At 37.4% G+C, this 15,873-nt stretch overlaps 1 protein-coding gene across 3 annotated transcripts in view; it reads left to right on the top strand.

The window, feature by feature from the left end:
• The window catches only part of BCKDHB (branched chain keto acid dehydrogenase E1 subunit beta), a 245,549-nt gene that overhangs the window by 12,909 nt on the left and 216,767 nt on the right, over positions 1-15,873 (top strand). For all 3 annotated transcript variants that reach the window (XM_032152583.2, XM_032152578.2, XM_058434947.1), the window contains exons 2-3: positions 5,950-6,027; positions 7,555-7,623. In XM_032152583.2, the coding sequence (XP_032008474.1) occupies positions 5,950-6,027; positions 7,555-7,623 (147 nt within the window). The remainder of the gene's footprint in view (positions 1-5,949; positions 6,028-7,554; positions 7,624-15,873) is intronic.

Below are 15,873 nucleotides of genomic sequence, written 5' to 3'. Positions count from 1 at the left end.
ACCCAAAACTATTATCTTCTGAAGCTGGGCACCAGTAAATACTTGAAGAATATTTACAAAATCAAGAAGGATTTAAGGAAAGTACAGGCCTACCTCGGACATATTGTGGGTTTGGTTCCAGACCACTAGAATAAAATGAATATTGCAATATAGTGAATATTACAATAAAGTGAGTCACACAGATGTATTGGTTTCCCAGTGCATATAAACATGTTTACATTGTACTGTAGTCTAGTAAGTGTGCAATAGCATTATATCTAAAAGATCAACATACATACTTTAATTAAGAAATACTTTATTGATAAAAATTGCCAACAATCATCTGAAACTTTGGCAAGTCGTAATCTTTCTGCTGGCGGAGGGTCTTGCCTTGATGTTGATAGCTGCTGACTGATCAGGGTAGTGGTTGCTGAAGGTTGTGGTGGCTGTGGCAACTTCGTTTAAAAAAAAAAAAAAGACAACAATGAAGTTTGCTGCATTGATAGAATCTTCCTTTCATGACAAATTTCTCTGTAGCATGAGATGCTGTTTGATAGCATTTTACCACAGTAGAACTTTTTTCAGAATTGAAATCAATTCTCCCAAACCTGCCACTTCTTTATCAGCTAAGTTTATGTAATATTGTAAGTCCTTTGTTGTCATTTCACAGTGTTCATGGCATCTTCATCAGCAATAGATTTCATCTCAAGGATCCACTTTCTTTTGAATTCATAGAAAGTAATAGATTCCATCTCAAGACTCCACTTTCTTTGAGTTCTTCAGGTTGCATCCGTAAAGAGCAGCTCCTCATCCATTAAAGTTTTATCATGAGATTGTAGCAATTCAGTCACATCTTCAGGCTGCACTTCTAGTTCTCTTGCTATTTCTACCATGTCTGCAGTTACGTTCTCCTCTGAAGCAAAGTCATCCATGAGGCTGGGCATGGTGGCTCATGCCTGTAATCCTACCACTTTGGGAGGCCAAGGCTGGTGGATCATCTGAGCTAAGGAGTTCGAGACCAGCCTGGGCAACATGTGAGACCTGGGCTCTACTAAAAATACAAAAAAATTAGCAGGCATGCTAGCGAATGCCTGTAATGCCTGGGGTGGCTGTGGTGTGAGAACTGGTTGAACCTGGGAGGTGGAGGTTGCAAAAAAAAACAGAACGAACGAATGAATGAATAAATAAAGTCATCCATGAGGGTTGAAATCAATTTATTTCAAACTCCTATAAATGTTGACTTCTTTTTTACTGTTTTTTGAGACAGAGTCTCACTCTATCACCCAGGCTGGAGTGCAGTGGTGTAATCTCAGTTCATTGCAACCTGTACCTCCTGGGTTCAAGTGATTCTTGTGCCTCAGCCTCCTGAGTAGCTGGCATTACAGGTGTGCACCATACCAGGCTAATTTTTTGTCTTTTTGGTAGAGGATAGGGTTTCGCCATGTTGGCCAGGCTGGTCTTGAACTCCTCGTCGCTCATGATCCCCCCCCCCCCCCCCCCCCGCCCCGCCTTGGCCTCACAAAGTGCTGGGATTTCAAGTGTGAGCCATCACGCCTGGCCAGTGTTGACATTTTGAAATTTCATGAACCATGAGCATTCTAAATGGCATCTAGAATAGTCAGTCCTTCCCAGAAGATTTTCTATTTACTTTGCGCAGATCCATCAGAGGAATCATTATTTATGGCAGATATAGCTTTACAAAATGTATTTCTTAAATAATAAGACTTGAAAGTAGAAATTACTCCTTGATCTGTGAGCCACAGAATTGATGTATTAGCAGGCATGGAAACAATGTTAATCTTTTTTTTCCTTTTTTTTTTTCCAATTTTTTTTTATTATACTTTAAGTTCTAGGGTACATGTGCACAACGTGCAGGTTTGATACATAGGTATGTGCCATGTTGATTTGCTGCACCCATCGACTCATCATTTACATTAGGTATTTCTCTTAATGCTATCCCTTCCTCAGCTTCCCAATCCCTGACAGGCCCTGGTGTGCGATGTTCCCCACCCTGTGTCCAAGTGATCTCATTGTTCAATTCCCACTTACGAGTGAGAACATGTGGTGTTTGGTTTTCTGTCCTTGTCATAGTTTGCTGAGAATGATGGTTTCCAGCTTCATCCATCTCCCCGCAAAGGACGTGAACTCATCATTTTGTATGACTGCATTGTATTCCATGGTGTATATGTGCCACATTTTCTTAATCTAGTCTATTGTTGATAGACATTTGGGTTGGTTCCAAGTCTTTGCTATTGTGAATAGTGCCACAATAAACATACATGTGCATGTGTCTTTATAGTAGCATGATTCATAGTCCTTTGGATATATACCCAGTAATGAGATTGCTGGGTCAAATGGTAATTCTAGTTCTAGATCCTTGAGGAATCTCCACACTGTTTTCCACAATGGTTGAACCAATTTACACTCCCACCAACAGTGTAAAAGTGTTCCTATTTCTCCACATCCTCTCCAGCATCTGTTGTTTCTTGACTTTTTAATGATGGCCATTCTAACTGGCGTGAGATAGTATCTCACTGTGGTTTTGATTTGCATTTCTCTGATGACCAGTGATGATAAGCATTTTTTCATATGTCTGTTGGCTGCATAGATGTCTTCTTTTGAGAAGTATCTGTTCATATTCTTTGCCCAATTTTTGATGGGGTTGTTTGTTTTTTTCTTGTAAATTTGTTTAAGTTCTTTGTAGATTCTGGATATTAGCCCTTTGTCAGATGGGTAGATTGCAAAAATTTTCTCCCATTTTGTAGGTTGCCTGTTCACTCTGATGGTAGTTTCTTTTGCCGTGCAGAAGCTCTTTAGTTTAATTAGATCACATTTGTCTATTTTGGCTTTTGTTGCCATTGCTTTTGATGTTTTAGTCATGAAGTCCTTGCCTATACCTATGTCCTGAATGGTATTGCCTAGGTTTTCTTCTAGGGATTTTATGGTTTTAGGTCTAACATTTAAGTCTTTAATCCATCTTGAGTTAATTTTTGTATAAGGTGTAAGGAAGGGATCCAGTTTCAGCTTTCTACATGTGGCTAGCCAGTTTTCCCAGCACCATTTATTAAATAGGGAATCCTTTCCCCATTTCTTATTTTTGTCAGGTTTATTAAAGATCAGATGGTTGTAGATGTGTGGCATTATTTCTGAGGCCTCTGTTCTGTTCCATTGGTCTATATCTCTGTTTTGGTATCAGTAGCATGCTGTTTTGGTTACTGTAGTCTTGTAGTATAGTTTGAAGTCAGGTAGTGTGATACTTTTAGCTTTGTTCTTTTTGTTTAGGGTTATCTTGGCTATGTGCACTCTTTTTTGGTTCCATATGAACTTTAAGTAGGTTTTTCCAATTCTGTGATGAAAGTAATTGGTAGCTTGATGGGGATGGCACTGAATCTATGAATTACTTTGGACAGTATGGCCATTTTAATGAACAGATTCTTCTTATCCATGAGCATGGAATATTCTTCCATTTGTTTGTGTCCTGTTTTATTTCGTTGAGCAGTGGTTTGTAGTTCTTCTTGAAGAGGTCCTTCACATTCCTTGTAAATTGGATTCCTAGGTATTTTATTTTGTTTGTAGCAATTGTGAATTGGAATTCACTCATGATTTGGCTGTTTGTCTGTTAATGGTTTATAGGAATGCTTGTGATTTTTGCACATTGATTTTGTATCTTGAAACTTTGCTGAAGTTGCTTATCAGCTTAAGGAGATTTTGGGCTGAGACAATGGGGTTTTCTAAATATACAATCATGTCATCTGCAAACAGGGACAATTTTACTTCCTCTGTTCCTAATTGAATACCCTTTATTTCTTTCTCTTGCCTGATTGTGGCTAGAACTTCCAACACTATGTTGAATAGGAATGGTGAGAGAGGGCATCCTTGTCTTGTGCCAGTTTTCAAAGGGAATGCTGCCAGTTTTTGCCCATTTAGTATGATATTGGCTGTGGGTTTGTCATAAATAGCTCTTATTTTGAGATATGTTCCATCAATACCTAGTTTATTGAGAGTTTTTAGCGTGAAGGGCTGTTGAATTTTGTCGAAGGCCTTTTCTGCATCTGTTGAGATAATTGTGGTTTTTGTCATTGGTTCTGTTTATGTGATGGATTATGTTTATTGATTTGCATATGTTGAACCAGCCTTGCATCCCAGGGATGAAGCTGACTTGATCGTGGTGGATAAGCTTTTTTATGTGCTGCTGGATTTGATTTGCCAGTATTTTATTGAGAATTTTTGCATTGATGTTCATCAGGGATGTGTGTCTAACATTCTCTTTTTTTGTTGTGACTCTGCCAGGCTTTGGTATCAGGATGATGTTAGCCTCATAAAATGAGTTAGGGAGGATTCCTTCTTTTTCTATTGATTGGAATAGTTCCAGAAGGTGTCGGGGGAACCTGCCCCCAATATTTTAACGTAGGTTCTTTCTATTTTCCATAAGTGTCGGCTGGCTGAGAAATAGAGAGAAAGAGTACCAAGAGAGGAATTTTACAGTTGGGCCACTGGGGGTGACATCCCATATTGGTAGGACTGTGATGCCCACCTGAGGCTCAAACCAACAAGTTTTTTTTAAGGGTTTCAAAATTGGAGGGGGTTTAAAACAGGAAGTAGGTACAAAGATCACATGCTTCAAAGGGCAAAAAGCAGAACAAAGATCACATGCTTCTGAGGTAACAGGACAAAAGGCAAAACAGAACTACTGATAAGTGTCTATGTTGAACTTTGCACATATTGTTTTGATAAACATCTTAAACAACAGAAAACAGGGTTGGAGAGCAGAGAACCGGTCTGACCACAAATTTACCAGCTTGGAGTTTTTCCCCACCCTAATAAGCCTGAGGGTACTGCAGGAGACCAGGGCATATCTCAGTCCTTATCTCAACCGCATAAGATAGACACTCCCAGAGCAGACGTTTATAGGCCTTCCCCCCTGCCCCTGCCCCCAGGAATGCATTTCTTTCCCAGAGTATTAATATTAATATTCCTTGCTAGGAAAATAATTTAGCAATATCTCTCCTACTTGCTTGTCCATTTATAGGCTCTCTGCAAGAAGAAAAATATGGTTCTTTTTGCCTGACCCCGCAGGCAGTCAGACCTTATGGTTGTCTTCCCTTGTTCCCTAAAAATCGCTGTTATTTGGTTCTTTTTCAATGTGCACTGGTATCATATTGTTCAAACACACATGTTTTACAATCAATTTGTACAGTTAACACAATTATCACAGTGGTCCTGAGGTGACGTACATCCTCAGCTTACAAAGATAACAGAATTAAGAGATTAAAGTAAAACAGGTGTAAGAAATTATAAAAGTATTATTTGGGAACCGTTACATGTCCATGAAATTTTCACAATTTATGTTCCTGTGTCATGGCTCCAGCCGGTCCCTCCATTCAGGATCCCTGACTTCCTGCAGCAAGAAGGAATGGTACCAGCTCCTCTTTGTATCTCTGGTAGAATTCAGCTGTGAATCCGTCTGGTCCTGGACTTTTTTTAGTTGGTAGGCTATTGATTATTGCCTCAATTTCAGAGCCTGTTTTTGGTCTATTCAGAGATTCAACTTCTTTCTTGTTTAGTCTTGGGAGGGTGTATGTGTCCAGGAATTTATCCATTTCTTATGGCTTAGGTTCCTAACACCTGTCTGTGCTTCTTCCCAGACCACTCACTTTGACTGGTCTCCTTTTCTGACTTTCCATAGGTCTTATTGTCTACACACATTTAGTCACTTGGTTATATTCCTTCTTCCTTTTTTATACTTTTACAAAAAATTGTTTAATATGGGTAAATTTTGCCCCATTAACAAGCTTCTCCAGGTCTGTATTGCTTTTGTATCTTATAGCATTATCGTAAATAACTCATCAATTTGCATAATACTTTTCTTTGTACCTTGATTTTAGTCAAGTTGTAATTAACTGTTAAGAAACTGGTTGTTTTTACATATTTTACAACATATGAAATTATTTTTTGTTTTTATTTTCACAGGGCAAACTCAGAAAATGAATCTTTTCCAGTCGGTAACAAGTGCCTTGGATAACTCATTGGCCAAAGATCCTACTGCAGGTAACCCTGATATGTGCCTGAATTGTGGTAGCTGTGTTAATTCCAGAATTGAAGATTTGCTTAAAATATTTATGTGGAGCTCAATGGTTAACTTTGTATCTACCTGAAATTTTCAAAGGTATGATTGGGGCTAAATAATCAAATCACAATATTAGTCCACTTATTACCATTTAGTTCTCATGTATATTTAATACCAAGTCAGCTTTCTCTTACAGTGTGTGTGGTCCTGATATTATATTAATAACTTCTGGATTAAAACCTACTGTGTACTCCTGTTTCTTTGGCATATAGAAAAAAACAAAATACCTTTTCATTCAGCTATTTATTTATAAAATGAAGACTTGATTTTATGCTTCCTTTTGGGATACATTGTCATTCAACTTGTAATATGTTTTGGAAATAATTATAAGATTTGTATATAATTTTATAAGTATCTTAATCTTCATCTTATTAAATCATTGATACAAAACCAATTGTTCTTCCACTGTATGTTTTCAAATTTTATTGGCTTTACTTCATATATGTATATACATATATATTTAACATATATCTATATATACAGTTTATATATGTGCGTGTGCATATATGTTTACTATACATTGGGCTTCCACCTGATAATCTGTAGTTTTAAGGTTAAATGAAAAACAGGTTGTTTTTTAGGGAGAAGTGGGAGCTGGACTAAAGGATGATTAGGTCTTGATTTGTTTTGAATGCTACTTGCGAATGATTGAACTAGAGAAGTAAATTCAAACATAGAGAAGGGTGAGTTTTTTCTTGGGGTCGAAAAAAACTGGTTAGGTACATTTATGAGACTAGCATTCAGCTCTATGAGTACTCCCTATTTTAAAGCTCCTGCCAATTTCCACCTACACCATTCTTTGCCTTGCTTACTGTGTCTGTCATGCTTGCCTCCTTTCTGCTTCACACAGTCTAAATCCCATTCCTATTTGTGACTGTTCCCTTAGCTTGGAATGCTCTTCTGATGGCTTACTTACTGTATACTGTGTCTCAGGAAAAACCACAGGCCTGGAAGTCTGGAGCATGAGTTATAGTTCTGCCTCTAGCTTTCTGACTTGGCCAGTCAATTTACTACTTCTCTGGTCTTGTTTTCTTCATGGATAAAACAAATGAGATTCTAGATCAGTGGTTCTTTCTCAATTGGGGATGATCTTAGTCCCCACTCCCACAACTCTCTTTACATTTAACAATGTAAGCGAAGACACTTTTTGTTGTCTCAACTGTGTGTGTGTGTGTGTGTATGTGTGTATGTGTGTAGTAACTGTCATCCAGTGGGTAGAGACCAGGGATGCTGTTATGTATCTACAATGCACAGGACAGGCCCTCACAACAAAAGAATCATCTAGTCTAAAATGTCAATAATGTAGAAGTTGAGAAACCTTGATATAGATCTATGGTCCATTTATCTTTTGTGATTTAAAATGTAAACATTTAAATTACTTATTTCTCATTGTTAGTATTATTTATGGATTATTAAATAAAATGTATTATTTAAATACTGTTTTTCAGTAATATTTGGTGAAGATGTTGCCTTTGGTGGAGTCTTTAGATGCACTGTTGGCTTGCGAGACAAATATGGTAAGTAAATACCTATATGAATAGTATTCTGATAGAACTTTTACTAAAAGATCTTAAAAATACAAATATGCCTACTAAATTTTTTGTCATATCCTCATTGTATGGATGAATTCCTTTTCATTTCCAACGCCACCCGCAGAATCCTTTGGCCTATATTTCCTCAAATGTCTTCTAGTGTCCCTCTGATCTAGTTCATATTACACATACAGTGTAATTGATTCCAAAATAATCGTCATTAAATGTATTATTTATTGTGTCATTCTTCTGTCCAAGAACCTTTGGTGTTTTATTGCTACCTGCCTTAGCCAATTTCAATTCCGTTGCCTCCAGTTCAAGATTCTGCCTATTGGGTCTTTATTAGCAAATTTTATCTTTTCGGGAAGAGAGAGAGAGAGGGAGAGGGGTTTAGTTTTTAAGGAACTGTCTCATGTGATTGTGAGGCTGGCAAGTCCACAGGGCAAACTGGCTGACTTGAAACTCAGACAGGGTTTCTGTTTTAGTCTTGAGGCTGAATTTCTTTTTGCTTGGGAACCTGCAGTCTTTTCTCTTAAGGTCTTAAATTGATTGTATGAAGCCTACCCACATTATAAAAGGTAATCTGCTTTATTCAAAATCTACTGATTTAAATGCTAATCACATCTAAAAAATACCTTCACAACAACTTCTACACCTGTGTTTGACCAAATATTAATAACTGGGTGCCATAGCCTGGTCAAGTTGACATATAATGAACCATCACATTATCCTTCTTACATGTTTTATCCCAGCTGATGTCTTTAATTGGCATGTGATTGATTTCTGCCCATTGCTTTTATTAATTTCATTTGACTCAGTTAAAATAATCAGAATGCATTTTGGTCCATCTTTGAATTCCCACTCTTCTGACTTGCTGTGTAAGGAATGTATTTTGACCTCCTGTTGTTAGGGATACCTTTGAAGTGCTTTTGACATTTTATTTTTTCTCTTAGTCTTATCTGATTTAGAATTCAGCAAAGCAGTTCACGTGAGGGCTGGGAGGAGCTGATATCTCCCTCTCTTCTTTCCTTTGGCATTGCTCTATATTGCTTGTGTGTTCATACGGGGCAAGAGGAGTGAGGGTCTTTAAAATTTTTTTTTTAATTGTTGTCTCTTTTTCTGTTCCACTGTTTCTGAGGTTATGTTATACTTAAATCCAAGAACCCATACATGTTCCATCTCACTTACTGGGAACTTCCATCTTAGTCTTTTCTCTTCCATTTATAGCAGGTTGAGTTTCTGGATCCAGCCCCTCTGCTTTCTCCTACTTCCAATACCTGCTTAGAGCTTGAGGTAGTTGGGCAAAAGATTATTTTTCTTGATCATTTAGACTCCTGCTACAAACTTTTAGATCTTTAATAAACAGTTAAAAATCTTTACACATTTGATTTCAAAAGTAATGCATATACATTGTAGAACATTTGTAAAATATAGAAAAGCATAAAGAAAATAAAAATTGCTCATGTTTTCAGAGATAACTTGGAGATAACCACTGTACACATCTTGGTATATATACTTCTAGACTGTATTTGAATATGTTTGTATACATTAACTAATATTTCAAACACAGAATTATACTTCTGTAACTGAGTCTTTTCTGTATCTGGTATAGCTATGCTGTGGAGCAGTGTCTAGACCTCATGATTCCATCTTGCCTGACGCAGTGTAGTAGCATGCCATGTGCTTTCTGAATAGCTGATATTTATTCAGCACTCACGCGTCAGGTACTGTTCTGAGTGTATTACATATACTGCTTCATTTATTCCTCCCAAAAAATCCATTTAGGGGTTTGTGTAGGCTGTGTTGAGTCCTCTGTTGGCTGTCTGCCCAGGTTCTCATCCATAACACTCTGCTTACCCCTTCTGTCTGGGGCATTTTATCGATGCCATCTGCTGCTCACACACTGGTGACTCCTGAATTTCTGTCTCTAGTTCAGACTTCTGTTCCGAGCTTCAGATCTGTGTATTCAGTTTGTACTGCACATCTTCACCTCAGTGTTCCACAGTCACTTCAAACTCAGCATTTCCACACCTAAGGTTGCTACATGCACCCAGCAAATGTATGCCTCCTAGTGCATCTCCTATTTTGGTGAATATATCACCATCCATCTAGTTACCTAAGCCAGACACTGGGGAAATTCTAAGTGTCTTCCTTCTTTCTAGTTCCCCACATCCAGTGAAGTTGTACAGTTATATCTAATCTGGCCCCTCCTTTCCGTTCTTACTGCCCTGATACTTCAGATCTTTAATTTTTCTTTGCCTGCAGAATTTTATTTCTTTTCTTAGCAGTCACCACTCCTTTAGTCTTACCCTCCCTCCAATCCATTCCCTGTCTTGTTGCCAGTGTAATGATTTTAACATGCATATTTCTTAGCAGGACATACAAAATACCCTTTTTTTTTTTTTTTTTTTTTTTTGAGATGGAGTCTCGCTCTATCGCCCAGGCTGGAGTGCAGTGGTGCGATTTCGGCTCACTGCAGCCTCTGCCTCCTGGGTTGAAGTGATTCTCCTGCCTCAGCCTCCTGAGTAGCTGGGACTACAGCTGCATGCCACCATGCCCTGCTAATTTTTGTATGTTTAGTAGAGATGGAGTTTCACTGTGTTGGTCAGGCTGGTCTCAAACTCCTGACCTTGTGATCCACCTGCCTCAGCCTCCCTAAGTGCTGGGATTACAGGCGTGAGCCACTGCGCCTGGCTACCAAAGACTTTGAGAATTACCTACGTAGCTACCTGACCTCATCCGCTTTTTTAAAAAATTTTATTTATTTTATCTATTTTTTATTTTTTACTCTACAGACCTAGGAACTTGAGCTTTTTGAAATTTTTATTAAAACTAATGTTGAGTTAATGGTTGTTTCTCTTAAGCCCCCTGTTGTTTTTTCTTCTCTCTTCCTTTGCACTTGCTGTCTGGGTCTCTCTCCCCTGTCTGATTACCTGGTAGACTCCTATTTCTTCTTCAGAAGATTCCCCTGTGAAACTCTTCTGGACCTTCCAAGCAGACTCAGGCAGTTGTTTATCACTATTCACGCTTCACCTTTTAAATCATGAAAGTTGTACTGTAATCCATAACTCCACACCAGAAAGTGGTCAAAGGCAGCAGATCTTTAAGCTGCTCCACCGAATGGATCCCTAGGACCTAATAGTGTATCAGGCAGTATTTATGAAGTGCGTGCTGTTGAGTGAATTTAGCCTTTGCTCTCACTTAGTGTCCTACTGTCTCAGGAAGGGGATTTCCCTCTCTCACATTAATTATTTAGGTTGGTCTGATTTTATTTTCCTTAAAAAATAGGTTAAAATGGGGAGAAACTAACTCTTAACTTGAAAAAGTCCAGTGCTCTTAGAGGGCACCTGCAAATTTATGTTTCCTGTCATGGCAGGAGCCTGAGCTAACTAATGGCTAAGTAACTCTTAGCTTTATTGTCAGCAGCTGCTGTGAATTTTTATAGTAGTTTTAGGGCAGTGAAGTTACACTTTATTAATTTCAGGTTGAGGATGTTGATCAAGATGAAAAATTAAATCGCTGATACTTTCTAATGAGAGTAAGTGAGCTTCTGTTTTCAGAAGTGAAGAATAAAGGAAAGACTGAAGAGAAATATATTAAAATACATTTTTCTTGCCTATTTAAAAAGTAACACATACTTAAAAAATTATCTGCGCTTTTGAACATAGGGCAGGAATTTTTAGCTATACAGAAGCATAACTGTCTGCTTAGGATTTTTTAAAGATAATTTGTATTTAAAATAAGTAAAAGATTATGTTGGTATAGTTCAATATAACAATCAAGTCACACTGCATTAAATGACATAGCAAAGAAAACCCTTGTGCCAGATCAGTTCGCTTTCTGGGGATTGCTGAATGTTGAGTTGGAAAGGATCAAGTCAGTAGGTGGCAGCCTACCCTTTGAAATGAGAACATCCTTCTTGGCATTGTGCCAGCACTTGAACTGCTGCAAAGCATTTTATATTCCGTCAGAAGATGGAATTTGAAGGATTGTGGGTTACTGACATATGTTGTAAAGCTGAATACTACTTGATATGACAAAGAAGGAATTGCATAATTAAAGGCAATGCTATAAGAAAAGGAAGAGAGACATAGAGCATTTTGTATTCCAGACGATCCAGATGAGTGTGGGTTTAGTACCACTAAACTGGTTCTCTTCCTTGTCCTTTGATAGAACAAAATAGTATGAGTGCTTTGAAAATTAAAAGAAATAAAATAGTATGTCCTTATCAACAGTTCATTCCAAATGGCAGCTTTAACCACTGTACGTAATGAGCTGTATTGATTAGGAGCAACAGCTGGACCTCTGGGGAAGCAGGGAATGGGAGAGGGCAGTGAAAGGTAGTTGATTTGTAGGATATGTGTAATTTTATGTTGAATGCCACACATGCTTTCTTTCTTTCTTTTTTTTTTTTTTTTTAAGACGGAGTCTTGTTCTGTCACCCAGGCTGGAGTGCAGTAATGCGATCACGGCTCACTGTAACCTCTCTCTCCCAGGTTCAAGCGATTCTCCTGCCTCAGCCTCCCGAGTAGCTGGGACAACCGGTGCCCACCACCACACCTGGCTAATTTTTGTATTTTTAATAGAGATGGGGTTTCATCATGTTGGCTAGGCTGGTCTCGAGCTCCTGACCTCAGGTGATCTGCCTCCCTTGGCCTCCCAAAGTGCTGGGATTACAGGCGTGAGCCACTGTGCCTGGTGTCATACATGCTTTCATTCATATGAGTAATGAGACAGATTCTTCATGGCATATACAAAATCCATACTTATTGTCATTCTCTGAGAGAGAGAGAGAGAAAGAGAAACAGTGTGTGTGTGCATGTATGTTATTAAAATAAGATTTTGGTGTGTCAGGTTTAAGGTATGTTTGTAACATTATTCTCTACTGATACAACTTGCCTGGTTGTGGTTCTTAGTGTATATTTGGCCCACTTATTGGAGGAAATTTAGGTGAGGAAAGGAATAGCTGAGAACCTCCTGAATGAGTCTGCAGGCCTAAACATGTGCCTTTTCGTGGGACTTGATGTTTTTCCATTACTGTATCCATTCCTTTACACCACAAGTGTGGCCTGTCATAACAGCTTGGGCAAACTAATATAACCACTTACTTGTTTTCTTATGTAAACATCAGTGAAATTGTATAACCAGATACTTTAATACACTGAAGTCAGGTTGGAAAACTAGGACAGACATGCGGTGAAGGCAAGTTTTTGTCTATAATATACCAACATTTGGGAGTTGACTTTGGGCCTCAGTATCCTCATCAGTAAATTGAAGGGAAAGGACCAGGTGGTCCTCTGGGATTCTTCCAGAGCATACATTTAGGTAATCTTTATGGTTTTATTTGTTTTTTAAAAAGAGGAACACAATTTTTTCGTGCTTTGATTCCCTTTACATTTAGAGGTTTTTTTTGAATATAGTTGTTACAGCATTTTGGAACCATGGGGTACCTTAGGCATTTAATTTAATTTTTTCTTAAGATGTCCCTTTTCCAGCGTTTTATTTTATTTATTTGTTTGTTTGTTTGTTTATTTATTTATTTATTTATTTATTTATTTGAGTTGGAGTCTCACTCTGTCACCCAGGCTGGAGTGCAGTGGCGAGATCTCAGCTCACTGCAACTTCCATTCCCCGGGTTCAAGTGATTCTCGTGCCTCAGCCTCTGAGTAGCTGGGATAATAGGCATACACCACTATGCCTGGTTGATTTTTGTATTTTTAGTAGAGATGGGGTTTCACCATGTTGGCCAGGCTGGTCTTGACCTCCTGACCTCAAGTCATCCACCAGCCTTGGCCTCCCAAAGTGCTGGGATTACAGATGTGAGCCACCGCACTTGGCTGCTTTTCCAGCATAAGTTTTAAATTTAGGGGTGTTAGCAAAATCTTTGCTCTCTTATATATTTTTTGTGAATTATGAAATTAATGTCTTTAACAGAGAAAGTGACCTTCCATTATATGTTCTTGTTGCAAAGAAAGGGTTATTTGGGTGATACTCATACTCTTGGATTTAGTGTCAGGGTTCCATTATAGAATAGCAATCTGTGAGATGGGGGTTTTTGCGGAAGAAAAAAACAGGATAAAATTCAGGAAAATTCCTTAGGGAAATTGAATATGTACAGGATTTATTTCCCCTATTGAAGTATATATATTTATGACATACAAGCAGATTGAATACCAGATATAGATTGTGAGATGTCTAACTGAGGAATTTGGAGTGAAAACAGGTATTAATAAGTTGGTGTAAATCTGGTTTTCTAATATATTTATTAAAATATTTTTAAAGGATTGTTAGTAGCTTTAAATTGCTCTTGATATTACAAAGTTCTTTTGTTTTCCAAAGGTGCACATGTTGGCAGAACTAGATGAACATGTTTAATATGCCTTTTTTTCCCCACAGTGCTTTTTTCACAAACATTAATTTATTTCTAAAAATTATGGCCAAATATACATAACATTTACTGTTTTAACCATTTTTACAGTTCAGTGTTATTAAGTACATTCACATTGTGGTGCAATTATTACCACCATCCATCACCAGAACTTTTTTCATCTTACAAAACTGAAACACTATAACCATCAAACAATAACTCCCAATTTTCTCTCCAGCAGTCCCTGGCAAGAACCCATTCTACTTTCTATCTCTATGAATTTGACTACTCTTTATGTGAGTGGAATCATATAGTATTTGTCCTTTTGTGACTGCCTTATTTCATTTATAATAATGTCTTCAAGGTTTATCGATGTTTCAGCATGTGTCAAAGTTACCTCCCTTTTTAGGGCTGCATAATATTTTGTTGTATGCATATACTTCATTTTGTTTATCCATTCATTTATTGTTGGATGTTTGGGTTGCATCTGCCTTTTGCCTATTGTGTCCTAAGACTGCTGTAAATACTGATGTGCAAATATTTGGTAGTGTCACTGCTTTTTTAATTCAGAAGAACAAAGTTGGAGGACTCATAGTTCCTTTTTTCAAAACTTACTGCAAAGCTATAGTTATCAAAATGGTGTGACAATGGCAAAAAGACAAACATTGACGAATGGAATAGAATAGAGAACCCAGAAATAAACCCTTGAATATCTGGTCATTGATTTTTGACAGTGATGCCAATACCATTCACCAGGGGAAAGGACAGTCTTTTCAACAAATGATGCTTGGAAAACTGGATATTCACATGCAAAAGAATGAATTTGGACCTTTATTTAACACCATATACAAAAATTAACTCAAAATAGATCAAAGACTTAAATGTAAAACTATAAAACTCTTAGAAGAAAACGTAGGGGAAAAGCTTCATGAAATTGGATTTGATAATGACTTTTAAAATATGACTCTGAAGGTATAGGCAACAATAAAAATAGATAAATTGGACTGCATCAAAATTAAAAACATGTACTTTGAAGGACACTATTAATAGGGAAAAAAGGCAGTTCACAGAATGGGAGAAAATACTTGCAAATCATGTGTCAGATAAGAGATTAATATCCAGAATATATGGAGAACTTCTAAAACTCTACAAAAAAAACCCCAGTCAATTAAAAAAATAAGCAAAGGACTTGCATAGACATTTCTCCCAAATTGATAGTTTATATATAAATTACCAATGTATAAATTACCAATGAAAAGATGCTCAACATCACTAATTATTAGGAAATGCAAGTCAGTATCACAGTGGAATACCACTTCATACTCATTAGGATGGCTGTTATCAAGAAAACAGGAAATAACAAGTATTGCTGAGGATGAAATTGGAATCATTATGCATTGTTGGTGGGAATGTAAAGTGATGCAGCCACAGTGGAAAACAGTACGGTATTTCCTCAAAAAATTAGAATTTCCATATGATGCAGCAATATGCCTTTCTTTTTATCTCATTTAAAAAATCCAGCTGAATGAGTTAGCATAGAAAATGGAATAGAAATATTGATGCATGCTTCATTTACTTTAGTTTTTCTTATTTATTGCTTTGATGACCTTTTGTGATTTTCCAAATAAAGATTTTAGACACTACTAAAATTAGAATGGGTACAAATGGTCACTGTATTTTACTTTCTCTAATTTATAACACTGACCTCTCAGAACTTTAGTTCTATATGACGTGGATATAGACTACATAAGAATTTCTCAGCCTGTCAGCACTATTTATTTATTTCTCTATTTATTTGTTTAAGAGTCAGGGTCTTGCTCTGTTGCCTAGACTGGAGTGCGTTGGTACAATCACACTTCACTGCAGCC

This window comes from Hylobates moloch, unplaced genomic scaffold (assembly GCF_009828535.3).
Source record: "Hylobates moloch isolate HMO894 unplaced genomic scaffold, HMol_V3 SCAFFOLD_2, whole genome shotgun sequence".
Classification (NCBI taxonomy): Eukaryota; Metazoa; Chordata; class Mammalia; order Primates; family Hylobatidae; genus Hylobates; species Hylobates moloch.
The sequence above is the reverse complement of the archived record's forward strand: the minus strand, read 5'-3'. Positions and strand labels throughout refer to the sequence as shown.